The sequence below is a fragment of the Rhinatrema bivittatum genome, chromosome 6 (genome assembly GCF_901001135.1).
Source record: "Rhinatrema bivittatum chromosome 6, aRhiBiv1.1, whole genome shotgun sequence".
Taxonomy (NCBI): domain Eukaryota; kingdom Metazoa; phylum Chordata; class Amphibia; order Gymnophiona; family Rhinatrematidae; genus Rhinatrema; species Rhinatrema bivittatum.
Genome location: NC_042620.1, coordinates 246,676,693 through 246,698,275, shown reverse-complemented (window position 1 = coordinate 246,698,275; position 21,583 = coordinate 246,676,693). Strand labels below are relative to the sequence as shown.

The following is a 21,583-nucleotide window of genomic DNA, read 5'->3' as shown; positions in this document are numbered from 1 at the left end:
CATACATTTACATAACACCTGTCACACACTCCTTAAAAAGGAATAATAAAATGCAAGCTGGGAAACCCTTTAATTATACTACAAACAATTGAAGTTAACATTATTCTTTTTTTCTGCCTGGAAGGCTGTTTTCTGCTTCTTTGAGCTTTCGGCTCACTGAAACCAGGGTTAAATTGCCAGAAGCCTTAATTTGTAATTCTCCCTCCTCTATAACTGTGTTTCAGTCCTTGGTCAAGAGCCCCAGAACAAGGCTCACTTCAGAACACAGTACACATGCAACCTGGATCCCATCCATAGGTGTCACTGTTGTGAGAAGGATGGAATTCCTTCCTGCAGAGATCTGTAAACAGTGCCTCTGCAGCATCCACAACCCATTGGTCCAAAGAGCAGAAGCAAAGTCTAGAAATTGAACTTAGGTCTCCTGCCTGGTAATGCGCAAAGGAATATACAATATAAGATGTGCCAGACTGAGTCAGACTAATGCTTCATCGAGTCCAGAGTCCTATTTCTGACAATGGCCAATCCAAGTCATTTGAATGTACTTAGAAGATCCAAATGGAAGGTCCATTCCATATCACTCGATAACTACAAGGTGCCAAATCCAAGTCTACCTACTACTACTATCATTTCTAAAGCGCTACTAGACACATGCAGCACTGAATAGATACACATAAGATACAGCTCATCCCAGAAGCTTACAATATAGTCAAGCCAAACATACATGATATACAAGAGTCATGGAAAGTATTTATAGTAGAGAAGTGATTAAGATTTAAAAGCATCCTAAAAATGGTATTTTAGACTGGATTTGAATACGGCCAGAAAGAGTATGATGCAAGGATTCAGAAAGTCTATTCCGGAGTAGGCAACTCCAGTCCTTGGGTGCTGCAAATAGTCTTGGTTTCAGAATATCCACCATGAACATGCATGAGATAGATTTACATACAAATGAGGCAATACAAGTAAATATATCTCAAATATTCATGGTGAAAATCCTGAAAACCTGACCTGTTTTTGACCCTAGCCCGGGTCTATCCATACATATGGCACAGCAGAGTGGAAAGCGCAGAGCCGGGAGTTGGCAATGAAGGTTAAGGGCACAGAGAAGAATGACTTGCCTTCTGTCCTACATATATGGCATTCAAATTCTAATTACTTGAAGCTAGGACACACCTCTTTGCAAGAAGTGTCGCACTGTTTCTTTACCTTGCCGCATTATTTTATCCCGTTGATCCAGCAAGCGGTACTTCTCCTCTGCAGTTTCTGCCAGCATACCAATCAGATTATTAAGGGAGGAAGGTACAGCCTGTCCCAGAGTGTCTGAGCTCAGTCCTTCTAACCCAGAATCAAAGGGGTCAGTCACTACCTGGAACAACTTGGTAATCCCAGGCTTCTTATGAGGAGACCTGATAAGACACACAATCATTTATTATAGCTTCACATGTTAAAGAACAAAATCCATAATGTAATGGACTGATGCAGTTACTTTGTAATGTCATGCTCATGTGATAATGGTCAACTATAAGCAGTGGTGTGGCATAACAAATTTTCAGAATTAAGACAGATCACAAAAATGAATGAATGCTGTCTGATATAACACCACTAAGATACTTTATGTTGTTTTTCACCTAAATGCTTCATCCCTTCTCAGGGACTCAAGTTATTTCCCTTAAAACCCCAAGGATTATGCTATAGCACAGGTAAAGCAGATTCTATCATATACTAATACTGCAGTCCAGCAGGGGAAATTTGGATGTGTTTAATATCAGAAATTTTATACCCTTCCTACGTGAGCCATTCCATTGGGTTGTTTTTTTCTTTTTGTTTGTTTTAGTAACAAGGGAAAGAGGAGATTAAAAGGGATATTTTCTAACTGTACCAAAGAGCATTACACAAATGCACAAGTCATAATTTAATAAATAATCTGAAAAGTAGCAGTAGGAAAGTATAAAGGTTAATTATTGACCTGTAAACAATGTCCTACATTTTACTTCTTATTTGCTTTTTCCCAGGAATGTATAAGCTGTGCCTCTAGACTCCTGTGAATGTGCAGCCATGGGAGAAACCACATAATTAGCTTGCTGCTACTTTAATTGACAATCTGGGTACACTGATTGGAGGGAAGGAAAAATAAGGCTGAACTACCTTGGCCAGGTCTGGCCAGACCACAGACTTGTGTGCACAATATGCAAATGGATCTGTGGCCATGTCCTCAGTGGGCTCTCTTAGATAGGAGATCACAGAAATTTCTGTAGGGGTCTCCTCAAGACAGCTCATCACCCAGTAAAAAATGTTGCTAGCTGAAATTTTTATGGGTTATCATAAAGCTTGAGATAACTGCATGGAGTGGTAGTTATTACCCTTTTGAGAAACATGGAGTGGCAGTTGCTACCTAGAGAAGCCTCCTGGGCAAAGTGGATGGACCATTTTGTCTTTTTCTGCCATAATTATTGTTGGGCCGATACAGTACAGTGTGCTCCTGTTAGCCCGGGTTTGGCCACGCGTTTTCGACGCTCTAGCTTTACCCCTTATACAGTAAGGGGTAATAGCGCGTCGAAAACGCATGGCCAACCCCCCCCCCCCCCCCCCGAAACTAATAGTGCCAGCAACATGCAAATGCATGTTGATGGCCCTATTAGTTATTCCCGCGTGATCTAGAAAGCAGAAATGTGCGGCTTTGCCGCACATTTTACTTTAAAAAATTAATGCCTACCCAAAGGCTGGCGTTAATTTCTGCCGGCGCCAGGGAAGTGCACAGAAAAGAAGAAAAAACTGCTTTTCTGTATACCCTCCGACTTAATATCATAGCAATATTAAGTCGGAGGCCCCAAAATTAAAAAAAAAAAATTTTAATTAAAAAAAAAAAATTTTAAATCAGCCCGTGGGTCGGAAGACAGACGCTCAATTATGCCGGCATCCGTTTTCCGAACCCATGGCTGTTAGCGGGTTTGGGAACCGACACCGGCAAAATTGAGCGTCAGCTGTCAAACCCGCTGACAGCCACCGCTCCTGTCAAAAAGGAGGCGCTAGGGACGCACTAGTGTCCCTAGCACCTCTTTTTACCACGGGCCCTAATTTGCATAGTCCACGCTCCTGAAACGCGCACTCAGGAGAGTGGCCTGTGTGCGCGCCGGGAGAGCAAGCGATCGCCGGCTCTCCCGCGCGTTTTTCTGTATCGGCCTGTATGTTATTATGTTCACACACCCTAGTCGGCAGTATTTCCTTCATGTAAATGAGATGCTGGGAGCAGATGGCGAGACTCCCTTTTATCCATGCATCACAAACCATCACAAGCATGTAAGTATTGTTTTCTGTCAGAGGTTTCAGTCTCTCTTGCATCTGCTGCTGCAAGGAATCCACAAATTGCAACACCTCTGTTTTCATTCCCTCTTGCTCACAGAAATCCTCTTAACTTTTTCATCACAATATTTGCTCTGGGGATGAGCCCACCAAGGAAAGTACTTCTCAAAATCAGTGTCTCTGTGGCATTCTTGAAAGGCTTCAGAATTTCTATCAACTACCTTATCAGTACCTAATCATGATTCCCTAGAGGGCTGATCCATATCTCTTTCCATTTTCAGAGTCAGGTCTAAGGGATGTCTGCTGCTCTACTAATCTCTGTAATATCAGATAGGGAGAATTCCACTGAGTGCCAAAATCTTGAATCAGACACTTATAAGGCATCCCAAATTTCTCCTACTTCTCATAGAGAAGCTGCACACCTTTAACTCTATGATTAAAATGCCCTTATTCCTGTAGCTGCACCTCTCCTCGAGGAATGGAATCCTATGGCATTTTATTGATACTGTTCCAGCACTCACTAATCAGTCACATACACACAATCAAGTCCACACACTGAGCTCAGTTCAGTGCTTAGCAAGCATGACGACAACTTGCCAAGCAGAGTTTGCAGCTTGCTAGTAGCAAAAACTTAGTCCCTCCCTTTCTAGGGTTATCCCCTCACAGTGTGTGAAAAAGTGTGTGCACTGCTGACTGAATAATTTTGCACACACAAAAACTGTTCGAAAGAGAATTAACCGAGAAGACTGTCAAGGCTGTGCTTCTCTTCACTTCAGTCTGTCTGCAGATAACCAGTGCAGTGAACCTTACAAACAGGCCGATACAGTACAGTGCGCTCCAGCGGAGTGCACTTTTAACCCGTGATTGGACGCGCGTTTTTGACGCGCTAGCTTTACCCCTTTTCAGTAAGGGGTAATAGCGTGTCGAAAACGGGTGTCCACCCCCCCCCCCCCCCCCCCGAACCTAATAGCGCCCTATTAGGTATTCCCGTGCGATTCAGAAAGCAAAATGTGCAGCCAAGCCGCACATTTTACTTTCGGAAATTAGCGCCTAATTTCCGAAAGTAAATTAGGCGCTAATTTCCGAGCCTGCAGGCTCAACCCCTCCTTGGGTTGAGCCTGCAGATTCTGGTGGCCAGCAGGACTTAGCTAGCAGTGTACCTGGAGCAAGGATTCATGCAGAAGATGAAGCAGGCTATGGTCAGGGATGGAAGAGTACAAGAAGAGACAGAAGAAGGCAATGACAAGGCTAGCAGAGTACAGACTATGTCAAAAATGAGGCCAGGTCAGGGACCAGGAGTCAAAAAGGAAGTAAGGAAGGCAGGAGCAATAAAGGCAAGATTTGGAACACATTGATGGGGAAAAAGGTTAAAGCACACAGGCAGGAATGAGGTAAACAAGGGCAAAACTGGAACAAGGGTAGAAGGCAGGGTCCATATAGACAGGATAGGCCACTGGGAGGAGAAAGACAAGGAATTGGACAGGCTAGATAGGCCTCTGGAAGGCCTGGACAAGACAATGGAGGCAAGACATACATAAGACAAGGAGAGCCACTAGGAGGCACAGGCAGGATAGAAACAAGACACTGTATACTAAAGCATGAAGGGCCACCTGGAGACCCACAGGGAACACGAGGGCCACTGGGAGACTAACAGGTAATAAGAGGGCCACAGGGAAGCACATAGGAACTAGGGAAATAAACAGGGACAAGACACGTCCAGACAAGAAGGCCTAAACAGGCCACACAGGGAACAAGGCAAGGGCTCTAACAGACCATAAAGGAATAAGGCAAGGCAAGGCTGACCACAGCAAGGAGCCAAGGTGACTGAGACACCAAGCAAACTGTGAGGGAGGTTTTTATAGAGCTGACCTTGCAGCACCATGCATCCTTCAAGGCAGAGGCTAGAACAAGATTGAGTGCGGCCCACTGAGGGTCCCTGCTGGCAGAGGAGTTGCCTAGCAGCCACTATTGTGACACTTTCACTCTAAGAGAGCTTCTAAAAACACATGCTTTCTCCGTGAAATCTAACCGAGAAAATGGAGTTTCTTTGTAAATGCCCAGACCTTTCAGTGGGATGACATAAGGACCCATGGAGTTTCAACTGTTGACACTGGGAAGTTGTAGGCTGAAGCCCTCCAAGGTGAACTATGATGGATAGCTGGAGAAGCAGTAGTGATATCTTCAAGGTATTGTGGGCTGGGTTATGCCCAGTCAGAGGCAAAGAGTCCAGAGGTCCAGAGAATTTTCTGCTGGCACATTTTCCCCATCCTTATGGCTGGGTCTAAAGGACTGCACTGAACTCTATCAAGCTGTTTGGACCTCCTTCTTGCTTGCCTGGTAAGCTATATGGCTACTTTGTTTATTCTCTTGCATTAACACAGGAAGAACAAGTTATGTTTCATTTATGTTCATGTTCCTTTCAATAAAACTGATAAGGAAGTGAGCCTATTGTGCCTGTGTCTTAATTAGACTCTGATAGACGTTAGCATTACTAGGTCCCAACTGCAGCTATAGACTATTAAAAAAAAATATATATGCTTCACCTTGATTGGTCCTCTGTTCTATTTGCCTACTTTCCCCAACTTGGATCCGGCACAATTGCTATCTCACATAGGCAATTGTTGGTTGCTACCAGTTAGTCCCTGCAGCTTTCTTACTACAGCCCCTTTCAATGTGCCATATATTTGAATGGGAAACAAACAAATCAAACAAACATTTTCATTTCCTGTTCATAAGAACATAAGAAATTGCCATACTGGGTCAGACCAAGGGTCCATCAAGCCCAGCATCCTGTTTCCAACAGTAGCAAAACCAGGCTACAAGTATTTGCAAGTACCCAAATACTAAGTAGATCCCATGCTAATAATGCCAGTAATAGCAGTGGCTATGCCCTAAGTCAACTTGATTAATAGCTGTTAATGGACTTCTCCTCCAAGAACTTATCCAAACCTTTTTTAAATTCAGCTACACTAACTGCACCAACCACATCCTCTGGCAACAAATTCCAGAGCTTAATTGTGCGTTGAGTGAAAAATAATTTTCTCCGATTAGTTTTAAATGTGCTACTTTCTAACTTCATGGAGTGCCCCCTAGTCCTTTTATTATCCGAAAGAGTAAATAATCAATTCACAGATCAGTCCAGATTCCTGGATTTTGTCTCACTGCCAACAGATGGAGACAGAGAAAGTTTTAATGACACTGCATATAACCTAGTGTGCCACCTGCAGTCTCTCAGTATTTCTATGTCTCCAGCAGATGGTGCAAAACCTGCAGTCTGGAGTACACTTAAGCAAGCAAGCAAGTAAGTAAGTAAGTAAGTAAGTAAGTAAGTAAGTAAATAAATAAATAAATAAATAAATAAATAAGAGTAAGATGAAGACAGAATTTTGGAAGAGCCTTCCCAGAAGGTTGTTAGGTCCTGGTGGGGCCATCCCTCCTGGTTGAGGCGGGCACTCAGGGGGTTGATGACTCTTGATGTGCTTCTGCCCTGTGAGAGCACCGAAATCTGGTTGTGCCAGATCCCTCATGCCTCTTTCTTCCTCCCCGCTTGGCTGTGCTCCCTGTGGTGAGTCCTGAAGCAAAGACTATTGATAGGGAAGTATTTTTTTTTCCTTTATTAGAAATAAAAGGGATTGGTTGGAGCCGGGAATATGGAGGCAGCCTCTCCAGCCAAACAGCTGGTTTCTTGGCAGTGTGTTCGAGCAGGGAAGTGTTGATCGCCACTGGAGACTAGGGGGCTGAGCATGGAAGGACCTAAAAGCTGGCAGTTGGCTCATTCTACTCAACCTGTAAAACTAGGAGTGAATGATATAGATCCAGCAGCATCATGGCAAGTGGGCTCACTCAAGGACAACTACTTATTTTTATTGATTAAAAAAAAAAAAAGGGGTACAGAGGTCTGATATACTCGCTCCTGCTAGTCAGGAACAGGAGTTTTCCAGCTTCTGTCTTAACTGATCCACTCAGCATAATTTCCCTCGCAACATTATTCAACCTGCTGACAGCGGGAGGTTGAGTATTGGTTACAAGGAAAACATTCACACTTAGCGGAAATAGTAGTGTGTTCGCCAAATTATTCAACCCGCTAAGACCGGGAGCATGAGTACCGGTTGCAAGGAAAACATCAAGACTTGCTAGAGACATAAAGTTCCTGGATGTAATAAATGACTGCTTCATGGAGCAATTGGTTTAGGAACCAACAAGAGAGGGAGCTATTTTAGATTTAATTCTTAGTGGAACGCAGGATTTGGTGAGAGCTCTCCAATAATTTCAGTGATAGTAGATTATTTCTCAAAAATGGTCCACTTTGTACCTCTTCCTGGGTTGCTGTCTGCCCTGGAGCTGGCCAGCCTCTTCTTTCAACACATATTCCACCTCAACTGCCTACCTGAACACATTCTCTCAGTTAAGAGGAGATCAGTTCACTGCAAAATTCTGGAAGAACCTCTGCAAAAAATGTAAAGTTCTTTGGATCTCTCATCTGCTTACCATTCGCAGACCTATAGCCAGACGGAGCAGACTAACCAGATTTTCAGGGCTTTCCTGAGAGCATACGTAAATGACCAGCAAGATGACTGAACTTCCCTACCATGATCAAAGTTCTACCACAACAAACACGCTGGAGAATCCACGGGTTCCTTGCCGCTCTATATAGTCTATAGCAAGCATCCTCAGCTTTCATTTCCTATTCCCCTGCCAGCTCCGTGTCCCACAGCTAATACTCTAGCCCAGGATCTCAGAGAACTTTGGCAGAAGACTCAGTGACTCCTTGTCACGGCCACTGAAAAAAATACAAGAAATAGGCCGATAAGAGACGCCGGTCGGCACCACTGTACAAAACAAATGACAAGGTGTGACTTAACACTAAAAACCTTAGATAGAAAACCCCATCCATGAAGTTCTCGCCACGCTTCATCGGTCCCCTTCCCAGCCATCCACCAGGTTGGGCCTGTCATCTACCAACACTAGCTGCCTCCTACCCTTAGGATCCATAATGTCTTCCATTTCTCTTTGCTGAAGCCTCTGCTCTTGTTTTGGTCATCTCATTCCATACTTCAACCTACCAATGTGATTTTGGAGAACACCGAATATGAAATACAGACCATCTTGGATGCCAGGTGTGTCAAAGGTAAAATTTACTACCTCATCTCCTGGAAAGGATTTGAACCAGAGGAGAATACTTGGGAGCAGGCCTCTAAATGTGCAAGCTCGTCTTACTGGAGAATTCCATCACCTCTTTCCCCATAATCCAAAGTCAAAGGGTTGGGCGGGAGCGCTTAGGAAGGGGGGGGGAGGGAATACTGTAATGTTTGGCCACTCGTGGGACAGTCCTACAACAAGCCACACTCATCCAGATGCCACAAAGCCAGGCCTGCGACAGTGTTGATGCCACTGCTTCTTTGCAATGCCAAATGCCACTTCCTTAGGCATGCGCTGGCACAAATAGACCCTGTGGCAGGAACAGCAGCGACTTTGCTCCCTGATGCCAGTGCAGCTGGGTATTTAAATCCCAGCTGTGGTCCCAGTCAGTGCCTCAATAGTTCTCTCCGCCGATCCTAGCTGCCTCCAGTGCATGTTGCTCTCATTCCTGTTCCAGCCTGCCTTGCCTATGTTCCAGTTCTGCTTCTTCCTGCCCTGTTCCAGTCCTGCCTTGCTCCTGCCCTTCACCACCTCTCCCTGTCCTCCCCCAGCCTAGTTCTCTGCCTCCCTTCCTTCCTTCTTGAACTGCCTCTTGGATCTTTACCATTGCCTGGATACCGACGCCATCTAACCATTCTCCACAGGACCCTTGTTAAGTCCTGCCAGCCTCAGAACCCAAGGGCTCAACCTGAGGGAGAAGAGGCTGGTAAAGGTGAAGCTTAGCTCCTCTCCCAGTCTGAGCAAGTCTGCCTACTATCGGTGGGGGCCTAACTGGTTCGCTAGTTGGGCAGCACCAATCCAGCCACAGCTAAAGGGCTCACACTCCATGACACCCAAAAGGGATTTTTAATGGTACAGAAGTCACAATGGGACTTCTGGTCCAAAGTCCCTCCCATGGATGAAGCTGCAGTTTGGAGTGACCCACTTCTTCAAGAGGTTCACAAGAAGATCTAGACCTTCTTCTGTCTGGCTGAGCCAGTTTGTAGTCTGCAGGACCTACTTTTTCAGTGACCTCATAAGAGCCTTGCCAGGGAGCTAGGCAGCCACTGAACAAAGACAGAAAATACTAGGACACAATCTTTTTGGAAGACCCATCAGTTTTAATTGTTCTTGCATTCAGATTACATAATCAACCAGGTTCTGCCCATGACTCAGTTCTTCCTGCCGGGTCACATCCAGGATTCTCTAGGGTTTTCTCCTATAGAGCAATTCAATAGCAAATATGAATGCAGTAAATGAACTTCCTCATCATCTGCTTGAGGATCTTATTAAAGTTTCAGCGAGTTCATCTGTTTGTGGGTGGTACATTGAAGTGTATAAGGTTCTCATGTCCAATAGGGCGAAGATCTACAGTATTACTTGATCACAGTTTCCCAGGTTGGTCGATACTTCTCTAGGAACAACTTGTGAAAAAATGTATATCAGGGGTTCACCACTGCCATGGTCTTCATATTCTTTAATGGTGTGGGGCCTCTAGATACCAGGTAGCATAATCAAGGTGACTCTGGTCACTCTTTCAAAGAGATCTTTATGTTGGGCATCACCATTAAAGGAGCCACATGGACCCCAGCAGGCTTAGTTAACTGGCATATGGGGCAGAACAGACAATCCTGAATTTGTCTAAACAGGCCTGACCAAAAGAACTTGGCCAGTATTTGCTCCCAAGTCTTTTCTTCTCCTAAGTGGCCCTCTACAGTGCTAGCTGAAGCACTTGTCAGTGATATGGCCAAGATACTAGTTGTCATTTATATGCTTTCCCTTCTAAATTCCTCTTCACCACAAATATACTACATCCTTTCTTCTTTTGAAGATCCAGATATCTAGGCCAGGAACTGATATGCCATCTATCATTTGTGCATTTTCCAAGGCAAACTTAAAGCACATTATCTTTATTTTGGGCCCTCCAAAAGTTCCCAGAGCTACCCTCCCAGCCTATTTGGGTGGAATAACTAAGGGTTCTTGGGACACTCAGGGTTCCTCGATTTTCCCATGGCAGCCCCCAAGTATCTGGGTACCTGGCCTGCTCCTGATGACTTTGCCATCAGGGTTTGGGTGTCTTGGATCTCTGACATATAAATCTGGATCCTCTACAGGGAAGGTCTCAGAGAATGACAATCCCTCTGTTACAGAGTTACCTGGTTCAATACTAAACCAGACCCATACAGTCACTAAGTCGGGGACATCATGATAAAGTATGATGGGACGCCCACATCAAGATTGATTTGTTCAGCTGTTATCTTCAGTGAAACATTGGTGATGGGGTATTGCCACTGGTCACTATGTATGCAGGCCAGAGTCACCATCTGTCCATATTTGATTTGTTTTCTATTGACTAATTTACTATGGATGAGGGTCTTTACACTTCCGGAATCTATCACAGCTTGAGTGGAGGACCCATCCAGCTCAACTGGGACCAAAAAGAGCAGAGCACGTCAATAAAACTACAAACGTAGGTTTGTCATTAGGTTGATCCTATGGCTTTTTTGTCGGGCCAGAAATATTCACTGGCAAAATGGCCTCTCTCTTTGCAACAAACTCAGCAGTGGTTCTGGCTCCCATAACACATGTAGGTTTTTGGCTGTTGTCCTTGCCTCCTTGATTTCTCAAACCTGAAGGTAGGGTGGCATCCACAAACTTGGTCTGTCTTACAGATCTAGTCATCTCATGTGGATTGTTCAGGGTTGAGGACCCTCTCCTGTCCGTCCCATAGCTCCCTTCCATTTTGTGTGGGAAGCCTCTCTCTTTTGGTGACCGAACTACCTCCGAAACCTTATTTCTGATTCTCCTCTGAGCCCTCCCCCCCCCCCCCCCCCCAATCTTCTTTAGCATCTAACATGTTTTCACTAATGGCTTCCTGTATAGTGGTGTGTTCTTACTTGGTGACCCAACTCTTCATTCTGTGGAATTAAGATACTCAAATATCTTTGGATCATCATTTTCAACATCTACTGATCGGTTCACCTATCCGATTCCAGCCACTGGGTGGCGATACTTAAAAGCAGTTGGAATATTGTTTGGGGTCTCATTTTCCTCATATCACATTCTTCTAAAATTTCCTTCAGTACACCTCCCTGATTAAGCCAAATAACTGCTTTAACTTGAGAACAGTCTCAACACGTGGGTCCCATCTAAGGTCTTATAGGTGACTTGTGCCTCTTCAGTCAGTTATGAGGCTAACTGGACAGCTCAAAATTCATAGGACCATCTCACAGCTTCAGTCATTCGCTCAAACATGGTTAGAAAGGCTTCAAGATCATCATCTGGCCCCAACTTAGTCAATGACAACCTCTGACTGCAGGGTAGACCAGCAGTCCGTCAAGCAGTGTTTTATCCATCCTGCCAATCTTTCCTTGGAGTTGATTTTGATAAGTTAACGAGGGTCCCTGATGTGATTCTTGGATAGTTTTAACAAAGGTTAGATCTGAAGGCTTAGCGCCTGTTGCAGCAGTTACTTATTGATCCCTGTTGCTGTGCAACCGCTCGACAACCCATTTGACAAATTCCTCTGATGCCATTGTACTCCTCTTTCCCCTGATGGGAAAGTTGGGAGGAATACTGCCCAGTCCTGGCACTTTCAAGACTGCTTCTTGCAGGGTATTTTTTCTCCTTATTTGCTGGATATACCTGTTACTTCAAGCACCTTTCTGTCCTCAGGGAACACAGTAGTTTCCTCACATAGCCTTACAACAATAAATAAATAAATAAATACAATTTAAAACCTTTTTTTTTCCAAACCAACAACTAGCCTCTCTACTCTAAATAGCTTAAAACTTCCCTCTCTCTCTCTCTCTCTCTGGCAGGGCTAGGCCTTTTAGTATGAAGAATCCAGCTGATTAATACTGCCTCTACAACCAGGCTCAGAAGCCCAAAAGCAGTACCATAGGTCCCTTAGTTTTAGCAGGACAAACACTATCACTGTATGTAATAATATGGAGTGTGATTTTGGGCTTCAGTAGCAGGGAGGATCTAGACAGAAGGAAACAGCCTAGACTCTGGCTTTACAAAACTAAAATGCACAGAATCACCTTACCTCAGCTGATAAAACAACAAAAAGTCAGGTTTAATCACTTATCCAGGATCTTAGTGTATTCCCTGGGCTTCATCCTCCCAGTCTGGGCATAATTCTCCTTCTTGGCCCTGAACATTTATTTCCCTCTACAGGGAACCATCCTCTGACCTGGTTTCCCATCCTGAATATCTCTTAAAGGGAGAAGATGGACCATGCTAGATAGCTAGACCCAGTCCTTTAAGTTGTTCTGAGGTCTGACCTGTACAACCTATCAAACTTTCATAAGTTTTCCCTCTGGTTTCCATACAAATATAAACATCCACAGACAAGCAGACCCAAGAACACATAAATAAGTACAAATTTACAAACAAGTTGGCCTGCGCATGACAGAACTACACATACGTGTACTGACAGATATGCAAACACAAGCTAAGACAAAGACAGATATGCATGCCAGTTTCTGAACAGAACTATGCAGACACACAGGCAAGCCGAGTCATAGATGCATACAGAGAAGTTAAAGTTCAAGTCACGGCTACTGATGAATAATGGACTCACCCTTTGGTAATCAAATTGCTGCTAGTGCTTGCAGCATGTCGAATTAAAGGTTTGCACAGAGGGGAACGTTGGTAGCTCTGCCCCTCACTGATCTGATTTCCTTCCCTTTTCTCCTCCATCCTCTCCCCCTTTTTGTCAGAACCTGAGGGATACACAAAGCAAAATCACTGGCAGTTAGGCACAGAGGTTCCCAAATCCCACAGAAAGTTTAGGGATACAATTCTGCATTGTGACCAAGAAACCACAAAATGTGTGTGACTATTTTAACATGAGATATATCAGGAGTGAGATGTAGCCAGATAGCACTATGCTGTAACCAGGTGAATTAAGACCAAGGGTCAATCCCCATATGGGCCACTCTCCTCTTCTTCATAGGGGGCAGCAACTAAAATGATCAGTGGTCTCTGTTCTAAAGTATGTAGGGATTTAAAGATCCAAACATGTATACTTTAGAGGAAAAAGACAAAATAGCAGAAATATGACAGAGACATTTAAATACCTTCAAGGTATCAATGCACAAGAGACAGGCCTCTTTCAACAGAAAGGAGGCTCTAGAACAAGGGGTGATGGGAGATATTGCCTTAGAATCCTCGAGTCTATTTCTTTATAGAGACGATGGTGGATGCATCGAAGAGACTGTTGCGACCGTCGCTGCTCGACGTCTTCACTACGCCCACCTTACCTCTTTGGCGACGCCCTCTTTGCTTGATGAAAGTTTGGCCACCATGGCATCATCTTGCCGACCTCTTCCGGCGTCCCCGGACTGGCTAGACGCTGCACTCCACCATGTTTCCCAGAAGCCTAAGGGCGCGCGCAGCACGGCCCCGACTCAAGTACCAGCAATGGCGCGAACCTCAGGAGCGTCCCCCTGAGATGACGTCATCCTCACCGGATACTTAAGGTCTCTGAAATCGCTAACTAATCGAGTTAGCAATGGAAAGGATTCCTAGCGTCCTCCAGGTATCGCTGCGGATGGGATTCGCTCTCCGCATACCTTGCTACTCTGCCTCCTTGGACTTTACCAGAGGTACCCGCTCCTCGGGGTCCTCGCTCTTTCTCTTGTTTTTCAGGTCGCAGTCTGGAACTGGTACTTGCTCCTCAAGGGTCCACGTTCCCGGACTTGCTACTGAATGCCACTTCTGCCAGGAAGTCTTCACTGCCTACAACACCAATGAGTTACCATCTCTCTCAGAGCTTTCCCTGGAACCAGGTACTCACTCCTCGAGGGCCTAATTCATTTCCAGCTTCTGGGCTGCTTCTAAGAGTCTATTGTGTGAGTGTTACCATCAAGGTTCTATTCCTGAACTCTGCATACTCTGCCTACTCACTATATTCAGTTTCTCTACAGCTCAGTTATCCAGGATCGCTGTTCCAGTATCTGAGGGACTACAGCCCAGCCGGGCGCTTCCAGCTCACTACTGCCACCTCTGGTGGTTCAGTATACTGTTTAATAAAAGAACTAGTGTGTGTCTGTCTCCAAACTCTGAGCCTGACCAGTGGTTCCTCTCAGGATCTTCCCCCGGGGGCATGGTCATCTGCCACCGGCCCAAGGATCCACCCACAACTATCTCAAACACTAACAGAGTCTTCTAGTGGAAGCGTTACAAAGTGGTGTTAGCACCATGCTGTAACCAGCTGACTTCAAGAAAGCATGGGATAAGCACAGGGGATCTCCAAGAGAGTGGTAGAGATTGTAGAACCGAGTAATTGGTGTGAATGGGCAAACTAGATAGGCCATATGGTATTTCTGTCATCACATTTCTATGTTTCTATTACCTGATGCATAACTAATATAAGAGCCCAAACCTTTCAATGAGAATCCAAGTACTGTCAAGATATAATCTCAAGTGATGAGGAAAATTTGTGCATCTCTCCAAAAGGCATATTTGGAGGAGCTGCAAAGCTTCAGCTGTCATACTTTCACTGCAGTGCCTCTTACTCAGACTGAGAAGCTTTGGGCATTACTGTGATCAACACTCAATGTGCAACTATTCAAATGCTGGTTATATATATTAGAAAACATAGATACACACATTGGGTGATATTTCACTACCCTCTCAACAAAAGCGTAATCTACACACAAATGTAAGAGAGGTCACAAATTTCTATTAGCAAAAATTCTCACTGAGTCACATTACAAGTGTGTCAAACACTAAACACTCACTCATTCACACATTAACACATTTAAAACTTAAACACAACAGTGACAGGACAGGCTCAAAGTAAATTTTCATAACACTACTGAGCACATGTGTTTTATCATCCCTGTGGCTTATAATACCACTTACAACCCTAGAAATACTATTTTCTAGCTCTCTATCTAACAGTATTTATCTTCTTTCACCATACTCTTTTATAACAACTTCAAAATTCACTTTGAGCCTGTCCTATCACTGTTGTGTTTAAGTTTTAAATGTGTTAATGTGTGAATGAGTGAGTGTTTAGTGTTTGACACACTTTTAATGTGATTCAGTGAGAATTTTTGCTAATAAAAATTTGTGACCTCTCTTACATTTGTGTGTAGATTAGAAAACATAGAAACATGACAGCAGAAAGAGACCATATAGCTCACATTGCCCATTCATATCAAATATTCATTTTTACAATCCCTACCACTCCAATAGAGATTCACTGTTTTTATTCCATTCTTTTTTTAAATCATTACTGCTTTGCATTATTTTGGCAACACTAATTAGTCTTGCCATGCTAATAAAGTAAATCAAATTATATAGGGAGAAATAAAGAAAGACAAGAAAACATAAGATAAAAAAAATAAAAATGGAAAGCAAGAAAGAAGAGCTCTCACACACATGCTTTAGTGACCTAATAAATATCACTTAGCTTGGAGCAGGCCAGAGATCAGTGACTAACTCTGCACATGAAGATATGAAAATCAGATCCACCCCTTTGTTCTGATTAAAATGGCAGAACTCAAACCAGTCCTCAGATCCTGAGGTCAGGAAACGGAGGCTTACTTGTTTTCTTCTTCTGGAAAAAGATAGTGATGTTTTTGTCAAACCCCTTCCCTTTCTTCTTGGCCTGGACAGCAGACTCCTGGAAAAAAATGTGAAGTACAAAAGCATTAAATGACAAATCTGGGCTAGGGAGTAGAAGGCTAATGATTTTCTCCTATAAAACCCAAAGAGGTTGAACAGGCATGTGGGAACTTTTAAGTTTATTAAATTGATTAACCTGCAAACTAAGGGCCTCATTTTCCAAGCACTGTACCGCATGCGATAAATTCGCAAATCACGCGATTTGCGAATGCAAATTAGTCATTTGGTATGCAGGGGGCGGAGCATATGTAAAGCGGGAACCTGTGTATCGTGTGCGGCGAAACAGCCGCAGTGTTAGCGCGGCCGCTATCACGGCTAATAACTACAACTCCAACCTCGCGTTATGGACTGCGCTACGGGCCAGAAAAGGATTATCGCCATCCACGATAGTTCCGGACAGCCTGTTTCAGGCTGAGAGAGAGAGAGAGAGAGAGAGCGCCTTACTATAGTGCCTATGCCCTACATAGGTATTTCAATCCCTATGGGAGGGCTACCTACTAACTCGGGGTGGGGATTAGGTATGAGCGTCGGGGGTTGGGGGCCACTTTCGCATTCCACATGAGACCTACGGACAGAACAGTGGTCTCTAGTGCAGATTTGCTGGCCGTCAGAGTGAGGACGCTCACTCCAAGCGGAGATTTGGCCAACATTCTCTCCACCTAGCATGTTGTTGCCCAGGTAGAGTGTCCATCAAGCTAGGTAGAGAGAACGTTGCCCAAACCACTTCTTGGAGTGAGCGTCCTCACTCCGACGGCCAGCAAATCTGTACTAGAGACCACTGTTCTGTCCGTAGGTCTCTTGTGGAATGCGAAAGTGGCCCCCAACCCCCGACGCTCATACCTAATCCCCACCCCGAGTTAGTAGGTAGCCCTCCCATAGGGATTCAAATACCTATGTAGGGCATAGGCACTATAGTAAGGCTCTCGCTCTCTCTCTCTCTCTCTCCCCCCACCCCCCCCCGGAGCCTGAAACAGGCTGTCTGGGACTATTGACGTCCAAAGGCAAATATCGTGCACCGCGATAACAGAAACCGGCTCCAAAGACAAATATCGTGCACTGCGATAAAAGACTGAAAGAATCATCGTGCACTGGGAAAACAGCACGTGCGGCGCTAATGTTTTTGCGAATGGCGAAAACATCGCCGCACGCGATGTTTCCCCACTGCACGAAAGAAGCCTCATTTGTATTGGTAACGCCCCCTAATGCGTTACCAATGCGATATTGGAAAATAAGGCCCTAAGTTCATAAAAATGATATTTTCTGTTAGCAACCATACGAACCTTTTTGGAAACACTGTTAAACATCGAAACATTGCAAACCATTGTGATGGCGAAACCGAACGACGGTATATAAAACTCGATAAATAAATACATTAATTAATTAATTAATGCTAGCGAGATCTCCCCTTTCTTGCTTTGTAGAACATTCAAAACTGAACTCCATAACTTAGAATTTGGATATGAAGTGAAAGAGAAAAACTCCCAAAATTAAAACATCAGAAATAAAATGATTAGATATCAAAGAAACATGAAAAAAAGATTTATTATGTTAAAAGAAATTTTTAAGAATTCAGAAATAAAGCCAATAAGCTTTTGATCTCACAGGTATTTAAACAATAACACAAAAAAGTTCTCTCTCTACTATTAATCTTTTGAATGGTAAAATCTCCAAAACAAAAAATTGAAGAAACCATCAAATTTTATAACACTTTCTATACTTCTCAACTATGTCAGATTGACATAAAAGATTTCTTGGATACAATATTTCTTCCTTCATTAGCTGCATGCAGCTAAAGAGAATAAGTTTCAAGAGTATATATAACTCTGCACATACATGCATAAGTCAGTTTAAAATTATGCTTGCATTTTATAAACTATGCAGCAGGAGCTGCATAGTTTATAAAATACATGTATCTTTGCCCCAAAAGTATGCATATACTTTGTAATGGAGAGTTGTGTTTAGTTTTTGCAAATAGTTTAAAGTATGCTTTAAATAACCAATGCGTGCAATAACCTTCACTTTTAAGAAGCAGGCTCATGTACTACAATATCTCACTTATGAAAATATTTACTTATGCATATACTTCCAAGCATCAGTTCATCTAGCCTTCTACCAACTCCCACACTCCGTCCACCACTTGCTCCAGATCCAGATAAAAGTCAGATTTAAAATCTGTGGGAACGTTTGATAATGTATATTCGTACTCTAATTATATAATACACAAATGTGTGTGTACTTCCAAACCCCACCCCGGAATACCTTCAAAGTACCCTTTTTGTACACACATATTTTTCTGTGGGGAAGCAATAGTATGCACGTACTTCCACTTCAAGACTCTCTCTATGCCTTTTAGTATAAGTGATTTAATTCCCAATATAGTTAGTGATCCAATTTGCACTATGGTTTAAGAAATATATAAAGAAGTATCAATGCAAAACTGATTTAAATCATGGTGATCTCTTGGTGATTTAAATAATTCATTTAAGTCAAGTTTTCCAGTGATATGATTGATGTTTCATTATGTATGTTAATGTTGTAAATCGCCTAGGCCTCTCTGTGGTAGGCAATCAATAAATTTTAATAAATGAAAAATGAAAATGAAATGTGTGGTGTGGAATGAGTTAACAGGGAAGGTACAATTAGATTTTACCTGCTAATTGGCTTTCCTCAAGCCCTGACAGACCTGTAATCTGTGGGGATTCTCCCTCCCACCAGCAGATGGGGGCTGAGCGTGAAAACTTCCTCCTCTGTCACTACCATAAAGGCTGGCCCAGCAGAGGGAAAGTCAGTAATCTTTTGCCAAAACATGGTTTGTTGCTTGTACCTTTATATCCTTTGTCTCTCTCTCTCCCTTTTTTTGTTTTTTCATTTTAAAGAGATTTATCAATTCATCCCCTGGCCTGCTCCCTTGTCTGTTCATCCTCCCCAGGATGAAAATTCCTCTGGTATTATAGAACACTGGTTCTTTACTTTTTGCAGTAATGGAATCCAGAAAAAAACAAAACGTAATGAAAATGGTAAGGAAAAAGCAGAGAACAGCCTGCCTTCACATTCAGCTGTGCTCCCTTTCACCTTCTATTCTCATTTAATTATCTGGCTACATATTACTCTCTTTATGTATAAATCTATTTTCATATATATAGATATATCTATATATAAATCTATATGTAAATCTCTCTCTCTCTCTCTATATATATATATATATACACATACACACACATAACTATATCTATATATATAGATATATGTATAAAAATAAAGAAATTGGGCAAAAGTCAAAAGTATAAAGTGTTTAATTATTAAATAAAGAAAAAACAAAAAAAGAAGCACTGTTGAGCATATCTAAAAAACTTTATTTTATTTAACTATGGAACTATTTTATTTAAATATACGAAAGTTAAAATAAAAGAGCAGCACCGCCTATATTGAATGTAATATATCAAAAATTGTACAAAAACAATACACAGATTGTTTTAAAACAAAATCAAGTATACAATTGCAAAGTATATGAAAAAAAACGTATAGAGACATATTAAGTGGCGTGAAATACAAAAATTCCTACATGCACACACTCTCATATCCCACCTTACATTATCATACAACCATCTGCCACACAGTCCTCATACAATAATGTATAGTGTTCTGAATGAATACATGTAAAGCTCCGACATGCTCCTTGTTTCACTGCTAAGGGCTTCTTCAGGGGGAACCCTGAAAAATCTCAGATACATTTCCTAAAATATAAGCAGATACGGCAGGAGCTGCTCCATGGTGTGTGAACATACTACTATGTGTGATCTGGCAATATAGTATGTTGGAATTACAACTATCTTGTTGCTTGAGGAAGCTCTCCACCGTTCAAATCATAGAGCTTTTATAATAAATCAAAGATGAAAAAGAAGTCCTGCTCAACGGGGAACGGTTCCAAAACCGGTCCCGTTAACATGGTATTCTCTATGCTTTATATATAGGAGGAAAAAAAAATGAGGCACCTGTATTTACTACCAGAATTGTTTTTAAGTCACGGATGGGCTGTGCTGGCTTCAAGCTATGCTCCAGCTTAACTGATTGAGAAACTGTCAGCTCACACTATTTCGGGACTTGACCACCTTAAATTTCAACTGCGATTTGGATGCCCAATCTTCCAGTCTCACAGGACTCACAGGTCCAATTTATCACAATCTGCTTGAGATTTAACTACTTTGAATAATTTTGTATCATCTGCAAATTTGATTACCTCACTTGTTGTATTCCTTTCCAGATCATTTATAAATATATTGAAAAGCACCAGTCCAATTACAGATCCCTGACGCACTCCAGTTTATACTTTTCCACTGAGAAAATTGACCATTTAATCCTACTCTCCCATTTCCTGTCATTCAACCAGTTTGTAATCCACAAAAGGACATCTCCTATCCCATGAATTTTTAGTTTCCTTAGAAGTTTCTCATGAGGGACTTTGTCAAACGCCTTCTGAAAATCCAAATACACTACATCTACTGGCTCACCTTTATCCACATGTTTATTAACCCCTTCAAAAAATGAAGCAGATTTGTGAGGCAAGATTTCCCTTGGGTAAATCCATGTTGACTGTGTTCCATTAAACATTTTCTTTCTATATGCTCTGTGATTTTTGATCTTTAGGATAGTTTTCACTATTTTTCCCGGCACTGAAGTCAGGCTCACTGGTCTATAGTTTCCCGGATCAGCCCTGGAGCCCTTTTTAAATATTGGGGTTAAATTGGCCACCCTCTAGTCTTCAGGTACAATGGATGATTTTAATGATAGGTTACAAATTTTAACTAATAGATCAGAAATTTCATTTTTTAGTTCCTTACCCTGGGATGCTTTCCGTCCAGTCCAGATGATTTACTACTCTTTAGTTTGTCAATCTGGCCTACTACATCTTCCAGGTTCACAGTGATTTGGTTCAGTTCATCTGACTCATCACCCTTGAAAACCATCTCCAGAACCGGTATCTCCCCCCAAAATCCTCATTAGTAAACACAAACAAAAGAATTTGTTTGATCTTTCTGCAATGGCCTTATCTTCTCTAATAGCCCCTTTAACCCCTTGGTCATCTAAAAGGTTCAACCAACTCTCTCACAGGTTTCTTGCTTCAGATATATTTTAAAAAGGTTTTATTATGAGTTTTTGCCTCTATGGCCAACTTCATTTCAAATTCTCTCTTAGTCTGCCTTATCAGTGTTTTACACTTAACTTGACAATTCTTATGCTTTTTCCTATTTTCTTTAGATGGATCCTTCTTCCAATTTCATTTCAAATTCAACATACAATTAAACAATGGAATTTATTTGCCAGAGAATGTTATCAACATTTGCATACATTTCTGAAGGATGTGCTAAAAAATTATTATTAGCTGTATAATTTGGTGCCTCCACTGTTTACATCTAGGAGTGAGTAATATGGAATAGATTTTGCTATTGGGATCTGCCAGGTGCTTTCAAGGGACCTGGACTGGCCACTATTGAAGAGAAGATTCTGGACTCAATAGAACTTT

The 21,583-nt window shown here is 42.5% G+C and overlaps 1 protein-coding gene across 3 annotated transcripts in view; it reads right to left on the bottom strand.

Annotated features, from left to right (window-relative positions):
• MCM3AP (minichromosome maintenance complex component 3 associated protein) overlaps positions 1–21,583 on the bottom strand; it is a 248,152-nt gene that overhangs the window by 182,659 nt on the left and 43,910 nt on the right. For all 3 annotated transcript variants that reach the window (XM_029606724.1, XM_029606728.1, XM_029606727.1), the window contains exons 4-6: positions 15,982–16,060; positions 13,007–13,148; positions 1,207–1,406 (exon numbers count right to left, since the gene is read on the bottom strand). In XM_029606724.1, the coding sequence (XP_029462584.1) occupies positions 1,207–1,406; positions 13,007–13,148; positions 15,982–16,060 (421 nt within the window). The remainder of the gene's footprint in view (positions 1–1,206; positions 1,407–13,006; positions 13,149–15,981; positions 16,061–21,583) is intronic.